The sequence below is a fragment of the Salvelinus sp. IW2-2015 genome, linkage group LG8 (genome assembly GCF_002910315.2).
Source record: "Salvelinus sp. IW2-2015 linkage group LG8, ASM291031v2, whole genome shotgun sequence".
NCBI classification, from domain to species: Eukaryota; Metazoa; Chordata; class Actinopteri; order Salmoniformes; family Salmonidae; genus Salvelinus; species Salvelinus sp. IW2-2015.
In genome coordinates this window covers 23,646,804-23,672,966 of record NC_036848.1, presented here as the reverse complement: position 1 = coordinate 23,672,966, position 26,163 = coordinate 23,646,804, and the positions used below count along the sequence as shown (strand labels likewise).

Here is a 26,163-nt window from a genome sequence, read left to right as displayed (position 1 = left end):
ACTGTGTGGCCACGCACGCCTCCAACTCAATCATCAAGTTTGCAGATGACACAACAGTAGTAGGCCTGATTACCAACAATGACGAGACAGCCTACAGGGAGGAGGTGGGGCACTGGGACAGTGGTGCCAGGAAAATAACCTCTCACTCAACATACCAAAGGAGCTGATCGTGGACTTCAGGAAACAGCAAAGGGAGCACGCACCTATCCACATCGACGGGACCACCGTGGAGGAGGTGGAAAGCTTCAAGTTCCTCGGTGTACACATCACTGACGATCTGAAATGGTCCACCCGCACAGACAGTGTTGTGAAGAAGGCACAACAGCGCCTCTTCAACCTCAGATGGGTGAAGAAATGTGGCTTGGCCCCTAAAACCAAACTTTTACTGATGCACAATTGAGAGCATCCTGTCGGGCTGTGTCACCGCTTGGTACGGCAACTGCACAGACCGCAACCGCAGGACTCTCCAGAGGGTGTTGGGGTCTGCCCAACGCATCACCGGGGGCAAACTACCTGCCCTCCAGGACACTTGCAGCACCTGATGTCACAGGAAGGCCAAAAAGATCATCAAGGACATCAACCACACGAGCCAAGGCCTGTTCACCCCGCTATCATCCAGAAGGCAAGGTCAGTACAGCTGCATTAAAGCTGGGACAGAGAGACTGAAAAACAACTTCTATCTCATGGCCATCAGACTAGAGCCATCACTTAATAATGGAACACGAGTCACTTTAATAATGTTTAAATAATGTTTACATACTGCTTTACTCATCTCATATGTATATACTGTATTCTATTCTATTTTAGTCAATGCCACTCCGGCATTGCTCAATCTAATATTTCTATATTTCTTAATTCCATTCTTTTACTTTTAGATTGGTGTGTATTGTTGTGAATTGTTAGATACTACTGCACTGTTGGWGCTAGGACCACAAGCATTTCACTACACCCRCAATAACATCTGCTAWGGCCTCCCGAGTGGCGCAGTGGTCTAAGGCATTGCATCACAGTGCTAYCTTCTGGGTTTGAGTCCAGGCTCTGTCGCAGCTGGCTGCGACCAGGAGATCCATGGGGCGGCGCACAATTGGCCCAGCGTTGTCTGGGTTAGGGAAGGATTTGGCTGGCAGGGATGTCCTTGTCCCATTGTGAGCTAGTGACTCCTGTGGCGGGCAGTGCACACTGACACGGTTGCCAGGTGTGTGGTGATTCCCCTGACACATTGGTGCTTCTGGGTTAAGTGGGCATTGTGTCAAGAAGCAGTGTGGCTTTCTTTGGGACACACGGCTCTTGACATTCACCTCTCCYGAGTCCATACGGGACTTGCAGTGATGAGACARGACTGTAACTACCAATTGGCTACCAGAAAATTGGGGAGAACTTTTTTATATATATATAAATAACATCAATTAAATATGTGAATGTGACGAATAAAATGWYGTTTGCATTGATTTGATATGAGGGAGAGCTCATTCCAACAGTGTTTCAGTGGCCCACTGGGACATTCTTATTGCTGGGAATTCCAGACACACCCCCTCATTTCCAGCACAACATTTCTCAACACAGGAAGAGCTGAGGACATTTCTCAACTAAGGAAATTGCCAGAGCTCTGGCCAAMCCGTATGACGGCCATATGAGAAACTGTTGCGTGTGGCAACATAGCTCACTTGGCAACACTTTCAACACTTACCACGTCCACCAGTGTTACCCTTATCTTATTTTCCAGAGGTGYTGCAAACAAACATTCAGGGTTTATTTAAATATAAACATTTTTGTGAACAGACCTATAGGTGGGGGTTCCCACTTGGCTCTATATAATGGTAGGGGAAACACTGTCTACAGTAGGTCTACCAATGTGACATGGCARTTTGTTTCCCAGATAAGCTTCTCTTATCTCTCATTCTGTGACTCCTTGTGGAGTAAAGACACAGATTTTATTTTCGGTCAGCACACTGTTATTTTCCTGTCTTCAGTAGCACCACAAAAGGAGGCTGTGTGTATGGCACCTCTTTCTGTTTGTTTTTTCCCATAACATGCCCAAAAGACTTCAGTTCCAGCTCCAAAAAGGACATGGAGCAGGCAGGACTCGTAGCTTGCAGGTCCTTTACGTTAGGTTAAGTTATTCTAAATATCAAACAACCAAAAATGCTCTAATGAAACGGTGCAAAGTATTTTGGCCTGCACTCTCATAGCCAGAGAGAAAAAATTTATTCAGTGTCAGTTTCTGAAAATTACCAGGAGATGGAGACAGACTACAGCTCTTTGCCTGATTATCATCTATCTATGTGGTGTTTTGTACTACCCCCCCCAAAAAAAACATTAGTAGCCAAATACCTTGTCACCTTGAAAGTCCAGTAACAACACTTWGACTTAAAATTCCAAAATGGTGTAATGAACAACAAATAGGTATAAATGGAATARCAAATCAACGTTCTGAGTTTTTTACTTTTACTGATGATTTTACGAGCCCCTAACCATCAATGCAGTACAAATAAGAATAATAAATAAAAGTAACAAGTAATTAAAGAGCAGCAGTAAAATAACAATAGCGAGACTACAGTATATACMRCGGGGTACCRGTAGAGAGTCAATGTGCTGGGGCACCGGTTAGTCAAGCTAATTGAGGTAATATGTACATGTAGGTAGAGTTATTAAAGTGACTATGCATAGATGATAACAACAGAGAGTAGCAGTGGTGTAAACTAACAGCACCCTGCCACAGACAACTGCATTACGTGGAATCATTCAACCTTTAGGAGTCATTACCAAAAAATTAGACTATGTAAACATAGCTAGGAGTTCAGGGACTGTTCTATTAACTTCACAAACAATATATCTTAGGTTTCAGAACACTGTCCATCAAACAAGCTGCTTTTCCATGATGTCAGTATCAATGGTGCGTCACGAGACCATTTGGGACCTCCACTTGGGGAATATAAAGATACAGAATGCAGTTTGTTGTGTCCTTTGACTGTAAAAGCTGACATTTCATTGACACAACAGCATGCTGTCTATTGTTCTCAGACTGTAGTAGCTAGACACAATACCAGATATCTCGGTCGGTCGGGAGCCCCGTCACTGATGCCTGTGACCTTGTGTGTGTGCATGTTTTAGTGACCAGACAAAGAGAGCACCAATAAGTCTGCTGAGTTTACTCGTCTGTGCATTAACACCACACTGTCTCCCCTCCCTAGCAGAACCAGACCAGACAAAGTGAAACCAACACAGRTTCTGCTGGCGGGGCAGAAGATGTCTGTGTCTGTCTGTTGTTGTTGTTTTGACAGAATGGGGCACAGACATCATTTCTAGCTTTGATTTGCATTTGGTTGTCAACTAACATGAATTCCACATGAAATCAATGAAACATTTCAACATGTCATTTGATTTAGGTTAAAAGTTGGATGAAAARAAATACTAAATTCCCTTAAGTTTATTACTTTTGGCAAATGTAATCAGTTTTCCACGTTGATTCAGGGTCAWMACATAGAATKTTGTTTAAATGACATGGAAACCACGCCAACCAGTTTTTGCCCAGTGGGTAGCCAGCTAGCTAACTTTCCTATAAGCCAAAAGACACTCAACTATCTCAACAAGATAATGAAAGGTGCAAAACAGAGTATGGTATTTAGTACGAATTACACAAAGCCATATTGGCTGCATCTTCCTCTTTGTTGCTCTCAACCAGATATAACGATCAGTGGAGTATTAGCATCTCTGAGTTCCCAGTTTCGGCTATGAAAGCAATCCCCTGTGTGTGAGAGGTTCCCCTATAATCAACCCGCTTCTGCTTTACCTGCCCATGTCGCGGTTTTTAGCCCCACCTATATACTTTTAACATCCCCTAATGGGGCTGATAGAGGAAGTTCATGGAAAATATCCCATAGTCACAGGGGTGTCATGCACCCATTATTTTAGACGGGGCACGAAGTTCATGAAGATGAAGGTGGGGTGACAGTTGAAGTTGAAGAATTTAGCATTTTTCAAACGCTCGTCTTTGCATTCAGCTTTTTCCTGCAATCAAGAGCCATGATCATTATGCCTAATTCTATGTAAAAATATCTATATTTTTCTGCGTAGGTTATCTAATAGCTGCAGCGCATTCAGAAAGTATTCACACCCATTGACTTTTTCCACACTTTGTTGTTACAGCCTGAATTTAAAATGGATTACATTTATATTTTGTGTCACTGGCCTMCACACCATAATGTCAAAGTGGAATTGTGTATATATATWTTTTTTTTACAWWAAAACTAAAAGCTGAAATGTCTTGAGTCAATAAGTATTCAACCCCTTTGTTATGGCAAGCCTAAATCAGTTCAGGAGTAACAATGTGCTTAACAAGTCACGTAATAAGTTGCATTGACTCTGTGTGCAATAACAGTGTTTAACATGATTTTTGAATGACTACCTCATCTCTGTACCACACGCATAAAGTCGAGCAGTGAATTTCAAAMACAGATTCACCCACAAAGACCAGGGAGATTTTCCAAAGAMGGGGAAACTATTGGTTAAAAAAAAAGCATTCATTGAATATCCCTTTGAGCAAGTTGGAGTAATTCAGTGGAGGCTGCTAAGGGGTGGACGACTCAAAATAATGTCGGGAACGGAGCGTATGGAATGGCATCAAACCATGGGTTTGATGTAGTTGATACCATTCCACCACTCCAGCCATTACCACGAGCCTGTCCTCCCCAATTAAGGTGCCACCAACCTCTTGTGGTAGAGTTATTACACTTTGGATGGCGAATCAATACACCTAGTCACTACAAAGATACAGGCGTCCTTCCTAACTCAGATCCCGGAGAGGAAGGAAACCGGTCAGGGATTTCACCATAAGGCCAATAGTGTCCTTAAAACACTTAGAGTTTAATGGCTGTGATAGGAGAAAACTGAGCATGGATCAACAACATTGTAGTTTTTCTACAATACTAACCTAATTGACAGTGATAAGTGAAAAGAAGGAAGCCTGTACGGAATAAAAATATTCCAAAACATGCATCCCGTTTGCAACAAGGCACTAAAGTAATACTGCTAAAAATGTGGTAAAGCATTTAACTTTTTGTCCTGAATACGAAGTATTATGTTTGGGRCAAATCTAATACAACCCATTACTGAGTAGCACTCTCCATATTTTCAAGCATAGTGGTGGCTGCATCATGTTATGGGTATGCTTGTAATCGTTAAGGACTGGAGAGGTTTTTTTCAGGATAGAAAAAAAAGGGGAATAAAGCTAAGCACATACAAAATCCTAGAGGAAAACCTGGTTCAGTCTGCTTTCCAACAGGCACTGGGAGATGAAATCACCTTTCAGCAGGAGAACCTAAAACACAAGGCCAAATCTTAACTGGAGTTGCTTACCAAGAAGAAAGTGAATGTTCCTGAGTGGCTGAGTTACAGTTTTTACTTAAATCAACTTAAATATCTATGGCAAGACCTGAAAACTGTCTAGCAATGATCAACAACCAATTTGACAGAGTTTGAAGAATTCTGAAAACAATAATGGGCAAATGTCGTACAATCCAGGTGTGGAAAGCTCTTAGAGAGCTTGCTGCCAAAGGTTATTCTAGAAAATATTGACTCATGGGTGTGAATACTTATGTAAATTAGATAGTTCTATATTACATTTTTATACATTTGCTAAAWTTTCTAAAAACATGTTTCACTTTGTCATTATGGGGTATTGTGTGTAGGTAAGTGAGATAAAAAATTATCAATTTTGAGTTCAGGGTGTAACACAACAAAATGTGGAATAAGTCAAGAGGTATGAATAGTTTCTGAAGGCACTGTAAGATAGTTAGACAAGCTACTCTAACTTGATTGATAGCCTGAAATGCCTTGGTATCTACCTATGAGGCTGTGAGATAGTTTCACAATCTACCTGGCTAGCTTAAGCCAACTTCATAAAATTGCTAGGTGGCTAGTATTACAGAGAAACAACAAAATATGTTTTATTTATTCATCAAGAAGGAATCAATAGGCTACATAGCTTGATCAAATTAATTTACAAACTTACCTCCTGCCCATCACTGGCAGGTAAAATCAAATAAAATGCTGTGTGAGTCACTCTACACTCTCTCTCCTCCTCCACTGACAATATAGCCTCCTGCCTAGGGACTATTTTCTCCATGCACCTTGAAAGGAACCACTTACTATGGAGAATGAGGTGGGAGGGCTGGTCCAGTCAGTGTGCCGCCAACGCAAAATACCGCTGTCAGATCTTTATATAAATAATTATGATAAAACATTTAGTAATTAATTTAACATCTGAAAAATTATAAAACAGGACAAATCTGAGGGGGCACATGCATTTGCCCCCTATGGGCATGACACCACTGCATAGCCACACCACAGATAACAACTGAAATACTTCAAATGGGGTGCTGTAATTGTGCTGTAATTGAATTACTATTCAGTAAAAAATGTGAGTGGGTGTAAATGTGTATGACCACACCAGGCTTCCATAGAACTCTATAATAGAAGCTTTCAGACACTAAACTGAGCTAAACATAATTCTGAAGTCATTACACCATGGCCCTGACTCAGGGAGCTACTTATTGACTGTAAAATCCAATATAACAAGGCTAATCATTACAGTCCAGCAGGCTAGGCTAGCTGTGGCTTTCTTTGATTCCAACAGCCCCCATACAGAAAGATAAACCCTTCAGACAAGCTAGCTCCARCGAAAACAAAATAGCCACCTTCGTTAGCATTAGCGCTAAATGTGAATAAGTTATCCCAGTGCTATTTTAAGATATTTTTTCCAGCTACCACGTGGATGTAATCCTCAGGTAATTGACTGAGTGGGCACAGGGAGGAACCCAAGAGGAGRCCTGTGTTATTTCCAAACAATGGTAGGCTTTTCAGTGAAATTAGCGCGTCACCTCACAAACAGCCTCCCACAACAGGTCTGTCTGGTTAGGCCTGAACCAGTGCTATTCAGGCAAGAGGAGCCAATAACGACTCGTCCCTCCACATCTACATACATACACACACAGAGACACACAAGCACACACAGAGTAACCTTTGTGYCCTAAATTGACAGGTCCTGGCAAAGCCCCACCGTCTCCTCCCACGCATACTAAAAGAGTCCCAACTCTTGGGCCCAGTTTCCCAATGGTTGTAACGATGAATTTAGTCTTAAGATGCTTTTGGGAAACCGGGCCCAGGTCCCTCACACTTTCCATCTCTGTCCTGCCAACAGCCCACACTCCATTTCCCAGTCCTCTCCCTGCCATCCCTTCCTCCTCCACTCCTTCTCTCCATCACGTCACGAAGACAGTAAAGCCTCTGACCCGCTGGCTTGCTGACTTTCCTGTTCAAATCCCTCTGACCATGTTGTTTATCGAAAGTTACATTTATAAGTCAGTTTTGGTTTAAATAAACTTTGTTTCGCAAATCCTTTCATTATTTTTCTCAATATGATCTGTAAAATTTCCCTGGAAAAGCTRGAGTCCTTAATGGTGAAACAGCCACATCCGTTTGCGATATTACAACAACAAAGTTACTGCAAACAATGACCAAACAATGTTTTGTCCCCTATGACATCATTGCACGTGCCATAGATGAGCACAATATGTACTGCAATATTTTTCACCATGCTCGGCAACAAAAGCAATAACAATGGTGGTGGGGCAGCCAAGGGCACTGTTTCTCACTACTGCAGATTCCAGCTTTAACATTTCTATATTGGTGGGGGTACATATTGATAACACTACTGTTATTGACTACTGCTTATTTCCAATGTAATGACAGGTACCTGATTGATCTCATCCATTCCATTGCTGGCAAACTCAAACACTAGCTCATTGGGCTGCACTGCTGTTGCCATGGTGATGAAGATCCGAGGGTAGGACACAGATGGGTAGGGTGTTTTCCTACCCCTCCAGGGACTGTCCAGAAAATCCACCAGACTGCACCCAGGGTTCAAATGTCAATGTCACTGCTGAAGAGTCACTGTGGGTCACAACAAAATGGCTTCCCTTCTTGAGATTCTCCAGTGGCCTCTTCACACTTGTTTGAGAGAAGAGCCGCGCTGAGCCTGGATGGAGGCAGCCTCTTCCTGGGGCCTGCTGCGTCTGGAGCATCTACACCTGCCTGAGAGAAAGGAACATGTCAGTAACCACAGTTATTCAATCAAATCAAAATCAAAAGTTATTAGTCACATGCGCAGAATACAACAGATGTAGACCTTTAGTGAAATGCTTACTTACGAGCCCCTAACCAACAATGCAGTTTAAAAAATACTAAATATGAGTAAGAATAAGAAATAACAGTAACAAGTCATTAAAGAGCAGCAGTAAAATAGCAATAGCGAGACTATACACAGGGGGGTACCGGTACAGAGTCCATGTGCRGGGGCACCGGTTAGTTGAGGTAATATGTACATGTAGGTAGAGTTAATAAAATGACTATGCATAGATGATACCAACAGAGAGTAGCAGCGGTGTAAAATGGGGCGGGGCAATGCAAATAGTCTGGGTAGCAATTTGATTATTTGTAGCCAAATGTGTGTGTAAGACCAGCTGTGACTGACTGGGGTTCGAAGTCGAACCCAGGTCTCCTGTGCATCACAAAACTGTGTTACCTTGATTAACTAAAGCCTATAGGCACTAAGCCTGTTGAACTAAGCCTATGGGAGTAATTTGTGAGAGGGTCCACACTCAGAGTGTGTGAGTAATGTTTATGTGTCTGAGGCCAAGAAGTAAGAAAATATCCCAGCCAGCACAGTACTGTTCGGGTCACCACAAAAGTGTGAAAAGGGTATAGGAGACAACCACGGTCCTCACTATATGCTTTCTCCCATGAAAAGACTGCTGGTTCCAGTGGAGAATTCAGATCACTGGTTCATTYTTGGCTCAGGGGGCCCTAACCGCCYGCCYGCCTGCCCGCCTGCCTGCCAGCCTGCCAGCTAACAACAAACGTTCCCACGTTAGAGAATGTCCCTTAAGAGTCTCATTATGTCTTTTACTAACGTTTTCATAGGAATGTTCCCKTGATGTGYAAGGAATGTTTCCAAGATARAACTTACCCAGAACTTGGTTTCCATGTTCTCAGAATTTAAGATATTAATGTTCTAGACATGTTTCATGGGAACATTGCAGCAGCATTTCTGTGTATCAGTTGTCAGAACGTCACATAGTTACACATCACGCCTTGTTACTGTTGCAGAGCCAATCAAGGTCAGATGAACCAGTATTTGACATGGACATGGTGGTGTAGCAGGAAGATTGGTGTACTGTGAACAAAGAGGTTGYGAGTTCAAATCCCAGGTGAGGACTGTKGAATAATAATTACTGTATAAATGAACATGTGTGACATATGTAAGTTGAAAACAGTATGTAARAACACTGTGTGTGTGTGAGTATCCATTACTTTGCCAACAGACAAAGAGCTATGAATGGATCAGAGGTTCACAAATCAGGGCCTTGATTGGCTCGACAACAGTAACAAGTGGAAATTGGGGGGGGGAGAACTTTTCTTTGGGACCATCAGGCAATGTCCTGACAACTGATACAAAGAAATGTTCTGGGAATATTATATATTCCCAGAACATGGTAACCATGTTCTGTTTGACATTAAGGAAATGTTCTCTTAACCCTGATGCCAAAACATGCTAAAATGTTCTCAGAAGGTTTTTGCTAACACAGATAGAATGGGCCCATAACTAATAGAAAACTGTACACTCAAACATTAGGGTAACATTACAAAAACGTTCTCTCTCCATAGAATTCTTAGCTGGGTTGACATGCACTCTCACAGTCTTCCAAGGTAGAATCAAGACTAGCACGGACACATGGAAAGATCCAATACATCCATTACCCAGCTTCACATTCAGTTTCTATTGTAGTCACTTGAAAAAGTGTGTGATTATAGCTGTCACCTCAGTGAGAAGCTACAGTGCATTCGGAAAGTATTCAGACCCCATGACTTTTTCAACATTTTGTTACGTTACATCCTTATTCTTAAATTGATTAAATAAAAATGTTTCTTCATCAATCTACACACAACACCCAATAATAGCAAAGCAAAAACAGGTCTTTCGAAATGTTTGCTAATTTATAAAAATGTAAAACATAAATAAATATTTACATAAGTATTCAGACCCTTTGCTATGAGACTCGAAAAATATTGCTCAGATTCAATTGATTGAACATGATTTGGAAAGGCACACACCTKTCTATATAAGGTCCCACAGTTGACAGTTCATGTCAGAGCAAAAACCAGGCCATGASGTYGAAGGAATTGTCCGTAGAGCTCCGAGAGAAGATTATGTTGAGGCACAGATCTGGGAAGGGTACCAAAAAATGCCTGCAGCATTGAAGATCCCCAAGAACACAGTGGYCTCCATCATTCTTAAATGGAAAAAGTTTGGAACCACCAAAACCCTTTGTAGAGCTGGCTGCCCGGCCAAACCGAGCAATCGAGGGTTCCTCTGTGGAGATAAAAGAAACTTCCAAAAGGAAAACCATCTCTGCAGCACTCCACCAATCAGGCCATTATGGTAGAGTGGCCAGACGGAAGCCCCACCTCAGTAAAAGGCACATGACAACACACTTGGAGTTTGCCAAAAGGCACCTAAATAACTCTCAGACCATGAGAAACAAGATTCTCTGGTCTGATGAAATCAAGATTAAACTCTGGCCTGAATGCCAAGCGTCACGTCTGGAGGAAACCTGACACCATCCCTACTGTGAAGCATGGTGGTGGCAGCATCATGCTGTGGGGATGGTTTTCAGCGGCAGGAACTGGGAGACTAGTCCGGATTGAGGGAAAGATGAACAGAGCAAAGTACAGAGAGATCCTTGATGAAAACCTGCTCCAGAGTGCTCAGGACGTCAGTCTGGGGCGAAGGTTCACCTTTCAACAGGACAACRACCCTAAGCACACAGCCAAGACAACACAGGAGTGGCTTCGGGACAAGTCTCTGAATGTCCTTGAGTGGCCCAGCCAGAGCCCGGACTTGAACCCAATCTAACATATCTGGAGAGATCTGAAAATAGCTGTGCAGCAACACTCCCCATCCAACCTGACAGAGCTAGAGAGGATCTACAGAGAAGAATGKGAGAAACTCCCCAAATACAGGTGTGCCAAGCTTGTTGTGTCATACCCAAGAAGACTCGAGGCAGTAATCACTGCTAAAGGTGCTTCAACAAAGTACTGAGTAAAGTGTCTGAATACTTATGTAAATGTGATATTTTCGTWGTTTTTTTAAACATTTGAAAAAATAGAAAAAAACATGTTTTTGCTTTGTCATTACAGGGTACTTACTGTGTGTAGATTGATGAGGGGGAAAATATTTTAATCCATTTTCAATTTTAGATCAACTTTAGATATGAGGCTGGGTTTGAAAGGCTGGGTTTGATTGATTGATTGAAGACATTTTTTTGATTGCTTTTTGCATAAACTGGTTCCCTTTACTCCATCAAAGCCCAGTAGCGGTAAGTAGACTAGTCTCCCTTTGACGTCACATCTGTAGTACGATGTACGATACCCCCCCCCCCCCAAGGATGTGAGCTCACCCCTGGTCATGAGAGCCAGTGTAAATGATGGGGGGGCACATGGGTGGGGTGGAAGAACAGGAAACAAGTTCTGGAAAAAGAACACCGTTCTTCTGATGGTCTCTGCCCAAGCCCCCTTCGGGAGGGAGGAAGAGATGGGTGGATGAAGGGATAGGGGGGTTGTAGTGAGAGCGTAGCCCACATCCCACATGATGGTCTCAAGGGCTGTGGATGTGAAGGGGAGGGTCTGGTTAAAGATTAAATCGGGAGGTGGAGGGGGGAGGAGATGAGAGCTGGAAACAGTAGAGAGGGGAGAGAGAAAGATAGAGATGGCAGCAGTACTTAGAACCCCCCCCCGATACCACCACCCCCCCCAGCCGCCCCTACCTACCCCCTTTCCTTCTCCACTGCTGCAGGGTGGGGCCTGTTTGCTTTGAAATGCCTTTGTGACTGACGAAGTGCATTCCTAGTTCAATTGTGTCTCTGAGGGGGTGGTGAAAGGGGGGAGGGTGAGAGAGGGAAGACGGGGAGTTAAAATTGGGGGAGGAAAGTGGTGAGGTGGGGGTGAGGRGGGCAGGGCAGGGAGGTCAAACAAATGTGTGATTAAAAGTCTCTTGTTTCTTCCCCCTGCCTGCTTTTGGTAAATGCATAACGTGAAGCTCAGAGGAGGGAGAGGGGGAGTGGAGAGGAGAAGAGGAGTGGAAAGGAAGAGTGGGAAGAGTACTGAAGGCCAGCCTTTCATTTCACACAGCCTCTCCCTCCCTCTTTCTCGCTCTCTCTWTCACTCTGCCCATGGATAGTTTCCATGCCCACCTCTGCCACCCACAGCTGGCCATTATAAGCTGGAGCCCTATGACTGCCAGTGCCCTTGGCATCTGCTGGGAGGGAGATTTGCCCCCTCCCAGGGGAATGGACCTCCTGGTGGGGTTAAATGGGAGGTGGAGCAGATGGAACCTTCAGTTCCAGGCCCCACATTAAACTACCTCCGTGGGCAGACAGACAACTTAGTGACTCCCCGCACTCAGTAGTCACACAGGCTAGGGGCCACACATRGAGCAGACAGCACGCATAAACCTGGACTAAGCAGAATCCCCTCTCTCTGCTTCTCTGGKAAGAAAGTAAACATCTAGAGGTCAGGTTCATATGGGAGCCCATTCCTGGCTGCATATATTTWTTTCAGTCTATGGGCATGCCTAGATTCCCATAGACATCATACAGTATATGACCTCATTGGTACTGCCCATCTCCAATGTTCCCTTCTAGACTTAAAGGGACAGTTCACTTCAAAGTCAAGTTCAATCAATTCAAATGTGAGTGTTTTGTGAATACAGGCMCTGAAAAATGTAGATTTTTGAATGAACTGTCCCTTTTAGAGAGGACAGAATATGATATGACCCCTACAATCCTGTCTCATTTCTCTCTTCAATTTCTCCTTACTCCTCATGCCATCCACCATAACTGTCAGTAGTATGGTTGTTCCATGGCACTTTCAAATTCTATTACATTCGTTGTCTTAGTCAGAGTTTACAGATAGGCTTGTGACTGAATGAATAATTTGCACAGATGCCAGAAAAAGCCTGTCATCAAATCTATAGAAATATCACTATAGGACGGCCTGGCTTTTTTATCAGAGCGTTTAATACAAGGTGTGTGTGTGTGTGTGTGTGTGTGTGGTGGTGTGTGTGTGTGTGTGTGTGTGTGTGTGTGTGGTGTGTGTGTGTGTGTGTGTGTGTGTGTGTGTGTGTGTGTGTGTGTGTGTGGTGTGTGTGTGTGTGTGTGTGTGTGTGGTGTGTGTGTGTGTGTGGTGTGTGTGTGTGTGTGTGTGTGTGTGTGTGTGTGTGTGTGTGTGTGTGTGTGTGTGTTCTATATCCCTCCTGCTATCGCATCATTGATCTGGGTGACCCAGTTGGCAGAGTGCTGAGGGTAGACAGATTACTACAGACAGTCAGCCATTAGAGAGACCTGTACAGTATCCCAGAGCACATGACAACTGCTGCCTTGTCTGCACAGGCAGAGGGAGGCTGAGATCACTCTACATTACGTCAGTCAGAGAAGACGACAGGGGAAAAAAGCAAAACAGAACAGCTCACCAGTTAAAAAAGCAAAACAGAACAGCTCACCAGGTAACTAAAATGTAATCTAACCCTTATTTATCATGAGAGGGCCATAAACAATAACTAGTAATGCGGCATACTCCAACAAAGGTTAACATCTTACTTTTCTGATAAWWWTTKTAATAAATTGCTGAGGTGTATTCACTTTTGAAGACACAAGCTCAAGWACACARYACAAATATGATACAAATATGAAATGTTTTATGATGTATTTCCTATTCAACAAAACTGTATGAATAAGGCTTGAAATGACTTATATGCATTCTAAATGCAGTATAATCAAATTATAAAATGACTAACTATAAGAGTTCACCTTCCTTGTACGTGTAAAATACATATTTGTATGATTAGTGTTGATGTTCATCGCCGTGAACATCACACAGAGCTCTAGATTGGCTTCCTGACCTCGTTAGGAACTCGCCTTTCATCTCATATTAATATTGTCTGTCTACGACAAACAAAGTATTTTTTCTTTAAAATATATGAATGATTTTACATTGTTAAAGTTGACAAAATCGATCTCTGAATGTGCTAGAGTGACCACTTCGCAGGCATGTATGTGCTTTGTCTGTGGCTGTGATGGTGGGCTCAGCCAGGAGTTGATGGACAGTCAGAAGAGCGAATGAAATGGTACGAGGGACATCCCAGCATCAAGTGGTGCCAGATTTCACATCCTACTTCAAAACAGGCGGAAGAGTGTCGTTACGGTGTCCACAGATCGATTCATAAGCGAAAATGTCAGTCGGAACCGGTACCAGAACCACGCAGGTCCACTAAACAGGGGACTTTATATCTAAGAGTGTTACTCAATTTCCCAAGCCTCCACAGAGCAAATAAAGCAGTGTAACTTTAGCCTGCGTGGGGCCACTCTTGGCCAGCCTCAGGCTACATGAGTACTGGGACACACTCTTTTCARACCACTTCAATATAAAGTGATTTTCATAGCAGGTTAGGAAAGCATTTCGCTAACCCTTACCCTTTTCCTAACATTAATTTAGCAGTTTAGGAGAGTGAGGTTAAGAGTGAGGTTTTCGGAGAGTGAGGTTTTCGTAACAGGTTAGGAGAACCTGTTACGAAAAAGTTACTTTAGTATCGAAGTGGCGTGAAAAGAGTGTTTCCTCTTGAGTACTACTGGAGTTAGTAGAAGTAATTACCACTCCACTGKGGCACACGTCATGTGACTGGTGGTTGATGTGCTCCACGCTCTCCCTCCCTCTCCCTGCCTCAAACAAACATGCCAGTCTGTTGTACGTGCTGTATATTGAGGAGGAGTAGCTAGCAAAGAACAAACAGCAGAAGACTACTCCACCTCTCCTGGCGCAAAGTGACTGGCAGTCGCAATAACAACCAATTAGAGGCCTGGGGTCTGTTCAGAAGGGAGCGACGTCACAGAGCGTTGTATTGTGTAGAACAGACATGACTGTCTGTCCGGTGGAATAGAGAATAGTGTTAGCTCTATTTGTTAGACCTACCTTTCTATCTGCAATGTTCTGAACGTTTCACGAAAWTGAATACACCCCTGGCTTCATGAACAAACGTACAGCTTCTAGCAGGCCATTATTTCCCCCTCTTCGCTCTCCTCAGCTGAGCTCATTGTTAACCATGAAAGGAGGTAATTTAGCCAATTGAACAACTAGGCAATGTGTCAGCCCACATGTGGCGACCACACAAACATTGTGAGATATGAGAAAACCTACCAAGAACAAAATATTCTTATCAACCCCGGTTCCTTTCTCTAATTATTTTTTTAACTCAAAAGAGGTGACGTTGTTATAGGGTGGTTGGAGCATGCTCCGGTGGTTCTGGTATAACTATGTGATTGGCGGTTGTAGTATGGGTGGTAATGCTTGCTCAAACACTCACTCGCCCTGTATCGAGAGATTGAGTTCAGAGTCTCAGAATAGCTCTTGATCTGATGTGCGCCCTTCGGGGGAAAAGGGGAGAAGTGAGAGAGGGAGAACAAAGAGGAGTGTGGCGTTCTTTCCWGCTTGGCGATAATAGCGAGGAAACTGACTCAGACTGGCATTCCTGGCATTTCAGGCAGTACACGCTTGGTTTTCCAAATGCGATTTTAGACGGAGATGATAGACAATGGGCATAAAGTCCTCTCTTCACTATCCAAACACYGCAAAGGTTAGGAAAACAGACCCACTGCAGTCAATTAGTACAGCTCATCACAAAGGGAATATATGCCTCCACTTGAGTGGTTAAGTCTAAGTCTGAGAGAGACTGACAGAAAAGCTTAGCCTCCAATGTACACTACCGTTCAGGGGTTTTTCTTAATTTTTTACTATTTTCYACATTGTAGAATAATAGTGAAGACATTCAAATTATGAAATAACACATGTGGAATCATGTAGTAACCAAAAAAGTGTTCAACAAATCAAAATATATTTTATATTTCAGATTCTTCAAATAGCCACCCTTTGCCTTGATGACAACTTTGCACACTCTTGGCATTCCAGCTTCACCTGGAATGCTTTTCCAACAGTCTTGAAGGAKTTCCCACATGTGCTGAGCACTTGTTGGCTGCTTTTCCTTCACTCTGTGGTCTGACTCATCCCAAACCATCTCAATTTGGTTGAGGTCGGGGGATTGTGAAGGCCAGGTCATCTGATGCAGCACTCCATCACTCTCCTTCTTGGTCAAATAGCCCTTACACAGCCTGGAGGTGTGTTGGGTCATTGTCCTGTTGAAAAACAAATGATAGTCCCACTAAGCCCAAACCAGATGGGATGGTGTATCGCTGTGGTAGACATGCTGGTTAAGTGTGCCTTAAATTCTAAATAAATCACAGACAGTGTCACCAGCAAAGCACCCCCACACCATAACACCTCCTCCYCCATACTTTACGGTGGGAAATACACATGCGGAGATCATCCGTTCACCMACACAGCATCTCACAAAGACACCGTGGTTGGAACCAAAAATCTCCAATTTGGACTCCAGACCAAAGGACAGATTTCCACCCGTCTAATGTACATTGCTTGTGTTTCTTGGCCCAAGCAAGTTTCTCCTTATTATTGGTGTCCTTTAGTACTGTAGTGGTTTCTTTGCAGCAATTCAACCATGAAGGCCTGATTCACAGTCTCGTCTGAACAGTTGATGTTGAGATGTGTTTGTTACTTGAACTCTGTGAAGCATTTATTTGGGGTGCAATTTCTGAGGCTGGTAACTCTAATGAACTTATCTTCTGCAGCAGAGGTAACTCTKGGTCTTCCTTTCCTGTGACGGTCCTCATGAGAGCTAGTTTCATCATAGCACTTGATGGTTTTTGCGACTGTACTTGAAGAAACTTTCCAAGTTCTTGAAATGTTACGTATTGACTGACCTTCAAGTCTTAAAGTAATGCTGGACTGTTGTTTCTCTTTGCTTATTTGAGCTGTTCTTGCCATAATATGGACTTGGACTTTTACCAAATAGGCCTRTCTTGTGTATATCACCCCTACCTTGTCACAACACAACTGATTGACTCAAACGCGTTAAGGAAAGAAATTCCACAAATTAACTTTTAAGAAGGCACACCTTTTAATTGAAATGCATTCCAGGTGACTACCTCATGAAGCTGGTGTAGAGAATGCCAAGAGTGTGTAAAGCTGTCATTAAGGCAAAGGGTGGCTACTTTGAAGAATCTGAAATATAAAATATATTTTTATTTATTTAACACTTTTTTGGTTACTACAAGATTCCATATGTGTTATTTCATAGCTTTGATGTCTTCACTATTATTCTACAATGTAGAAAATAGTTTAAAAAAATAAAATTTGAATTAGTAGGTGTTCTAAAACTTTTCAACAGTAGAGTATCTCTAGAGAAGTGCAAGAATGCTGGGGGGCAATGCTGGATGGGGGGCCTGAATGAAAAAGTTTGTGAACCCCTGCTCTAGTTCCCATAAACTGCTAGCTATTCGCCTGGCAAAAGTGAGGCTACATTGAAGGTAACCCAATTCAGCTGTATTTACAGAGGCCTGACCTTAGAGAGCAAAGCAAAATACCAATGTACATGTTGGCAGAAAAACCCAGAAAAACTGAGGACAACACCAATTTTTTGTGGTCATCAAGTGTAGTCAGCAGAGAAGTGCTGTTTTGCAGGAATGCTTCTGGGTTCCTGTTGAGGAAATGACTGTGGTATTAGGCTGGTGTCAAGTCAGTCCTGGAGCCCTGCTATAGTAGAATCCTCTCTGGCTAACTGTTTGCCTGAACTGTTTGGCCTCATGCACATCAATAGGGAAAGAAAACCCATGATTTTAGCAGACTAGAGGCTAAGACATGTATCTTATTCAACAACAACAGCACACCCCTACGAGTGAGAGAATGAAGTAGCCACTGCCCTGACATGGGCACAGACAATTCAACTTTAAAAGAGTCTTTAAGACATTTTGCAAGTTGGCAAAGATACCGTTTTCAGAGACATCATCTCACACGGAAGAAAGAAACAGACAACCTTTCAAGGCAAACTAGCCCAGTTGATTGGGAATTATCCAAAGGTCATAGTCCTATGAGGTGACTGTTTGCTAATTCAACAGAGTGGAGGGACAGCATTAAGAGGCTGCTGCCGCCATGCCAGACAAAGAACAGAGCGTACACAGACACAGAATGTACTTTCACTGCACCCCGCAACCACACCAGTGTGTGTGTGTGTGTGTGTGTGTGTGTGTGTGTGTGTGTGTGTGTGTGTGTGTGTGTGTGTGTGTGTGTGTGTGTGTGTGTGTGTGTGTGTGTGTGTGTGTGTGTGTGGTGTGTGTGTGTGTGTGTGTGTGTGTGTGTGTATAAAAACTGGTAGAAGTATTCTCAGCTCTGCTCAGCACATGTACATGTCCATGCATGGGCTATGGCACAATGCTCACAGTCACGGCTTGTTTAAACGTTGACAAAACTTTATTGGGTAATAGGGGGTTGCAAGTTGCCATGCCGGGGCGAGATATATGGCCAGAAAGGAAGGCAGTGGACATAGGCATCCTATAATAACAGCCAGTAAGAGAGAGTGCGGCCAGTAAAACAACAAAACATGCTGCTGTTATGTCTGCACTCTGATATATTTCAGTTAGTGGTGTTGCGTTAACAGTAACATTAACACACAGTTCAACRGTGCTGTTATTGTTCTGTTATGCCTGACGTCTGTGATACGGGATTGATTACTCTATTCTGTATGAGTCAGTTGAGTTTGACGTTGAACAACATCAAGTTGATAATGGAGTTGTCATTCTAAACACAACAGCTGCCTCCAGACCAACAGTGATGTCTGTCTGTTGTAGAAATGCACGGAGTCGGCTGGCGTGCCACAGTCAAATGAAGACAGCGATAAAAACAAGGTCGAAGGCAGCAGCACCCACACCCTCACCCAGACAGGTGCCGCTAGTGCTAACTTACTATGGCAAACCCGAAAGAGCTATAGCATTCTTTGGTGTGTGACAACAGACTGGAGATAATAGTGCTAACTCGTAAGGGCTAATTCTGAAGAGCTGTTGCTAGCATTCTGTGGTGTGTGATACAGACTGGTGCTGCTAGTGCTAACTCGCAAGGGCTAATTCTGAAGAGCTGTTGCTAGCATTCTGTGGTGTGTGATACAGACTGGTGCTGCTAGTGCTAACCCGCAGCTCATAGAGCCACATGAGTGCCTGTTAATCCATGATCATTTGCATGGTAATTTACTACTTTTTAAAGCAGAAATATCAGCTATGTGTGTATGATTAATTTATTGATCACAGTGAGATGACCAACATTCACATGACTTCTGCATTGAGTCTTCATATGGATGTTAAATCATACAAATCTAGGAATGTTTTTTAAATGATCAATTGTAGCTTACTTGTAGCCTACACAAGTATCCTGATGCTTTGGAAATATATTGACACACAACCCTCATATCATGGCAGAGCATACCATGCATGAGGAAACAGAAAGAAGAGGGAGTGTAGTGAAAATAGAGGCGGCAAATATAATTGAGAGAATTGAAACAGCAGCCACAAACTGACCTGTAAAGCTTGCACTGACAGGAAATGCATCACTGGGTTTCAGCGACTTCCTGTCTGTTAAACCACATTCAGTAGAAAACTTCTCAGTGCAAGAGTGGAAAGTTCTTTCGCACAACTCCCCCTCCTTCCTTCTAACTAACTGATTCGGTCTTTGACGTGTTTCTACCCCTTCTCTGTGCCTTCCAAAGTCCAAAACTCGTGTGTGTATAGAAAATTCCCGTATTGTGATTGCAGACCTGATTAATGTATCTCCTCAGAAAGACCAACCTTAAACAAGGACTTATTCCTCAACCCCCATTACATCTTTTTACATGTCAGCGAGTAATACCACCAATACCATGTCAGCGAGTAATACCACCAATACCATGTCAAGTCAATCACCACCTTCCGGAGACACCTGAAACCCCACCTCTTTAAGGAATACCTAGGATAGGATAAAGTAATCCTTCTAACCCCCCCCCCCCCCCCCCTTAAAAGAGTTAGATGCACTATTGTAAAGTGGTTTTCCACTGGATATCATAAGGTGAATGCACCAATTTGTAAGTCGCTCTGGATAAGAGCGTCTGCTAAATGACTTAAATGTAAATGTAAATGTAATACTAAGTTTACTGTTCATAATGACCGTGTTAGTGAATGGAAATAGAGTCAGTGGGCCTCTTCTTGTTAACCTTGATATGCTATACGTGCCCTTTCAAAACTCACACTCACACGCTCATCTGACAATCCCACATATAGACACACACACACATAGAAACCACCATGTGATCCTGAGCAAGGTGTTGCCTTCCACTGCAGCGCACCATACCGCACCACCAAAGCTGGCCCCTTTCATCATTGGGTTTCACGCCAATTCTAACCAAGTTCCTGTAACACTGTCCTGCCAGTAGTCCTAACAATCAACACTATAGTTCTTCTCCATGACAGTTAATACCCACTTGTCACAGATGTCAGTTCAATGTCTAGTTTTAATTTACATTTGGTTGAGTTGTCAACTAATCTGGACTCAAAGTGAAATCAACCAAAAATGTCACCCTGTCATTGGATTTATGTTACAAGTTTGGTAAAGAAAATATGAAATACCCTTACAGTACGTAGATGGCTTTTCGGGTGGAAATGACRTGGAAACAGCGTAGATTTTTTTTGCCCAGTGGGTAGTTACTGTAGCCTCGTACGAACCATCCCGATCTCGTGAGAAACAGAAGGTAAGCTTGCGAGATCAGGATGTGAGGCCCCTCAAAGTATTTTATGAGTTGTTAGCCCAGCTGTTCTGGCGACAAATTTCCATTCGAAGCTTACCAAATATAAACATTCAAGGTTGACCCTTTCGTACAACTTCTTCTTAAAGTGCAATAGAGGATAAAGTCTAAACAGAGACAGCCACATAGACGCAGAGAACATGGAACAGCCCTATGCACATTTCCTCTCTCCTCATACGTGCAACAGGGTTAAGACAGTCCCTTATTTAAAACTTTAACTTTAACCTAAAACTTTAACCAAATATCCACAGAGGTAGGAGCAGCTCAGCATATCCCTTGACTTTTTCCACATTTTGTTACGTTACAGCCTTATTCGAAAATTGATTGAATTCATTTTTTCCTCAACAATCTGCACACAATACCCTGTAATGACAATGCCAAAACATGTTTTTAGAATTTTAAAAAGCAGAAATACCTTTATTAGTATTCAGAACTTTTGCTATGAGACAAAAAAATTGAGCTCAGGTGCATCCTGTTTCCATTGATCCTTCTTGAGATGTTTCTACAAATTGATTGCAGTCCACCTGTGGTAAATTCAATTGATTGGACATGATTTGAAAAGACACACACCTGTCTATATAAGGTCCCACAGTTGACAGTGCATGTCAGAGCAAAAACCAAGCCATGAGGTCGAAGGAATTGTCCGTAGAGCTNGCAAAAACCAAGCCATGAGGTCGAAGGAATTGTCCGTAGAGCTACGAGACAAGATTGTGTCGAGGCACAGATCTGGGGAAGGGTACCAAAGAATTTCTGCAGCATCGAAAGTCCAAAAGAACACAGTGGCCTCCATCAATCTTAAATAGAATAAGTTTGGGACCACCAAGACTCTTCCCTGAGCTGGCCGCCCGGCCAAACTGAGCAATCGGGGGAGAAGGGCCTTGGTCAGGGAGGTGACCTAGAAGCAGATGGTCACTCTGACAGAGCTCCAGAGTTCCTCTGTGGAGATGAGAGAACCTTCCAGAAGGACAACCATCTCTGCAGCACTCCACCAATCAGGTCTTTATGGTAGAGTGGCCAGACGGAAGCCACTCCTCAGTAAACGGCACATGACAGACCACTTGGAGTTTTCCAAAAGGCACCTAAAGGACTCTCAGACCATGAGAAACAAGATTCTCTGGTCTGATGAAATCAAGATTGAATTCTTTGGCCTGAATGCCAAGCTTCACGTATGGAGGAAACCTGGCACCATTCCTACTGTGAAGCATCATGCTGTGGGGATGGTTTTCAGAGGCAGGAACTGGAAGACTAGTCAGGATCGAGGGAAAGATGAACGGAGCAAAGTACAAAGAGATCCTTGATGAAAACCTGCTCCAGAGCACTCAGGACCTCAGACTGGGGAGAAGGTTCACCTTCCGACAGGACCCTAAGCACACAGCGGGACTGTCTCTGAATGTCCTTGAGTGGCCCAGCCAGAGCCCAGACTTGAACCCGATCAAACAAAGTACTGAGTAAAGGGTCTGAATACTTATGTAAATGTGATATTTTTATTTTTACATTTTTATACATTTGCAAAAAATTCTAATAACCAATATTTGCTTCGTCATTATKGGGTATTGTGTGTACATTCATGAGAGAAAAAAACAATTTACTCAATTTTAGAATAAGACTATAACGAAACAAAATGTGGAAAGACTGAGGGGGGTCTGAGTACTTTCCAAATGCACTGTATATTCCGTAATATATTCTATTTTACCAGCAGTAAATAGGCCCACCGTCTAAACCATTGATTCTAAAAAAAAAAATTTAAAAAAAATAAAACGTTTTTTAGAACTACCACCCCACCACCAGCAATCTATTTATATTATGTAGCAACAGGCCACACACCATAGATAGGAAGAGACATTAGAGTTGTGAAAGCAGGACAGGAAGTTGCAGCAAGGGACACTAAAAACATATGTCCCCATATCTCTTAAGTAAAGCTAGTAGCTACTTGATCGCTACTAGAAGCTACTCATTCAAATGTCCATTTGGCCATTTAACCTGTTCACAAAATATCAAGAATGATTAGCATCTGGAAACTGCGAAGGTGCCTATTGGTCTTATGTGACCAAACAAATGGTATATGAGTATAGGAAATTATGTGCTGAAGAGCAGCAATACACATCTCACATGGGAGATGGTTGTTTGCTCATCATCATTTCCCCCATCTCCAACCTGCTTCATGTGCACTGAGGTGAAATAATTAGCTTGAGGCCAATTCGCAGGATCCAATAGCAAACTGACATGATTGCAAAATGTGAGTGTAGACAGATGACTCTCTTGCTGAAGAATCTCCACATTTGTCCTTGGTCCAAGAATTACTTCCCTACTTCTCAAGGCACGTCAAAAGAAAGTTTGAGGTTTATGTATGATTTTGATAGTATATCTAATGGTTTTGAAGTCTGTGATATGAGCTTGGGTGGGTGTTAGTCATTTATGTCTCTCTCTCTCTCGGGGCTTTTAGGACCTTATGTGTTTGAGTGACAAAATGGGTTGAAATGGAAAAACACAGACACAAGACAGAGACGACTAAAGTATGCCTCTCTTTCAGCCTCAGTTCAGCTGCCTCCTACTGTGCATTGACAATTATACTCAGAAATATTTGAAATGCTTTGTTTTGAAGACTCTCCCGTTGTTTTGGCTGCCGTGCGGGAAGAATTTGGTACGTGACCAAACTGGAATAGCAAAAACACTTTCAACTCCATCCAGTATCCCAACCTTCTACAGAAACCACATATCTCCGAAGCAACAGCTGCCTAAACGCTAACATCCCACTGGGGACACCACATMATTTCAACGTGAAAATTGGATTCATATTTGGTTGAGACGTTGATCAATTCACCCCCTCCAAAAGAAAGCCAGAAGYTTGTTGAATTCCTAATGTATGCTTTCAACAAGATTTTYTTTAAAGCACAACCTAACAATGTTGGATTTTTGGTTTASTTGTCATCTAAATGTGYTATCACAGCGCTTTCAACCACTTAAAAGCGCAACAAAGYTAAAATGGGAATWCAATGTCAGATATTTTGTATTTATAAAACAACTTAATGTGTTATCACTGTGCTCCATCTAATAGTGCAACCAAGTGACCTGGATTGCAGTTGAGATTACAATAAAAGTACATAGTGCAATGACGTTGAAGATCTGACGTTATTTCAAAGGTACAAATTCTACATATTTTATGCAAGGTTTGTCTATGTTGAAAATTGGTTACAATGATGACATAATCCTGTGATTGAAATTTCACCCACAAAACAACAGTTGATGACTTATTTCAAATACAATGTATTTTCCACGTAGATTCCACGTCACAGTACATTGACAAATTACGTTGAAATAACATTGATTCTACCAGTTTGTGCCCAAATGAACTGGAAACTACTGCTAAAACATGGCCCTCTGAAGCTAATTGCAAGTCCAATGGCCCTCACATGGACTTTTTTTAAACTATGCTCCATGGTATGGTTATGAAATAGCATGTCCTCCGCCATCTCGCTCTTTTTCACACAACACACACACACACACACACACACACACACACACACACACAACACACACACACACACACACACACACAACACACACACACACACACACACACACACACACACACACACACACACACACACACACACACTGATCTGTTTACATGTGTGCTAATACCAACATGTCACAGCACAGGTCGCAAGAGGAGAGAAAAACCATGCCGAAACATACCAGCAGCACAAAACCCATGCTTTCACACACAGGCACTATGCCGCAGCAACCTGAACTAAAAAAAAAGTTGACAGTGAGATTCCTGCTTTTTAGCCTCATCAGACGACCACTGCACCTTGAAACTGTGCTCTGCATTCTCCAACTGGTAATACATGCAAGTTGGCAAGGCTCACCCTAAGAATCATGGTTCCATAGAGAGGGGCTATCAAACGGGGAGGAAAATGCAGTCAAGATACTTTTGTTTCTCCAGTAGTTGCTTGAGGCAGAAATTACAGCATACCGAGCCAGTATTGAAATTGTGCCCTCAAATCTTGGAGTACTATCAGAACACTGAGGCTTTGGCTCCTCCTGGGAGTGGGGACATGGCTGCTAAGAGCGGTACATACCAAAACAGGTCTGGACACAAGCGGGCTGGTGCGTCCACCCATCSTCAGGCATGCTGCAAATCAGCAACACACACACAGTCAGCACACCTACAGAAAGAGGAGCTTAACTCGGATTCATTGGCCTCAATCTTATCGCAGACTTTGCCAAAGTTTGGGGTCAAATGCTTTAAAAGCTACCACAGCTGTGTTTCTTATAGCTTGGTGAGTGCGTGGTTGTCTTATGGTTATTTTTCATTCAACCTTCCCACAACATTCTGGGAATGATGCAGGATACCCAGCTAGCATATAACGTTCTGAGAACCATATGTATTTCCTGTGGGAATTTCAGTACTTCAGCATAACATTTTCTGCAGGTTTCTTCGTGGTTCTATTTATGGTCATGTTCTCAGAACGTTTAGAGAATGTTAAGAAACAATGTTCTTCTGTGGGAATTTCAGTACTTCAGCATAACATTTTCTGCAGGTTTCCTCATGGTTCTATTTAAAGTCATGTTCTCAGAACATCAATCAATCAGTCAAATGTATTTATAAAGCCCTTTTTCCATCAGCCGATGTCACAAAGTGCTGTACAGAAACCCAGCCTAAAACCCCAAACAGCARGCAATGCAGATGTAAGAAGCAAGAAAAAGTTCCATTAAAACCACAAGAAAACAGTAGTGTTCGAAGAACATTAAAATAATGTTATTTAAAAACATATATATTTTGTTCTCTGCGTCAACAAAACTSTCTCTATCCTCTATCTTGTTAAGTGTGTTCAGGTGTTTTGGCCGCACCCGCTAATTGGCTACACCTAAACTTAATGAGTGCTTATTTCCTTTGAAACGGGTCTGTTTAAATAGAATATAAATAACAACTTTGTAAGCATTAAAAAAAACATGGAATGCTAGCTTTATCCTGGTGGCGCAGTGGACTAATTCCATGGCTAGAGAGCATATGATTATAGGTTCAAATCTCACTGATGAGATACAATAAAAAAAAAAATATGTGTTTGCATGATTAATGCCTAAGCAAATTAATTTCCATGTGTCCTGTCTGTGCTTGGAGTTCATAACAGTTAACCTAAGCTAACAGTGTTATTAAAAGTCTTATTGAAACATGTTCTCAGTACATTATTTAATTACCTTCAAATAACCTATAATTTCCATTTTCAGAACATGAATAAAACCTCCCATGAAAACTTTCAGGGACTATAGTAAAACGTTCGCAGAACCTCCCTGCAACCAAAAACCTACGTTCCCAGAAC

General features: G+C 42.6%; 1 protein-coding gene across 3 annotated transcripts in view; it reads right to left on the bottom strand.

Annotated features, from left to right (window-relative positions):
• LOC111967629 (ETS-related transcription factor Elf-4) overlaps positions 1-26,163 on the bottom strand; it is an 84,329-nt gene that overhangs the window by 21,575 nt on the left and 36,591 nt on the right. For all 3 annotated transcript variants that reach the window (XM_023992810.2, XM_023992809.2, XM_023992807.2), the window contains one exon: positions 7,754-8,091. In XM_023992810.2, coding sequence (XP_023848578.1) covers positions 7,754-7,825 — 72 coding nt within the window. In that variant the 5' untranslated portion in view covers positions 7,826-8,091. The remainder of the gene's footprint in view (positions 1-7,753; positions 8,092-26,163) is intronic.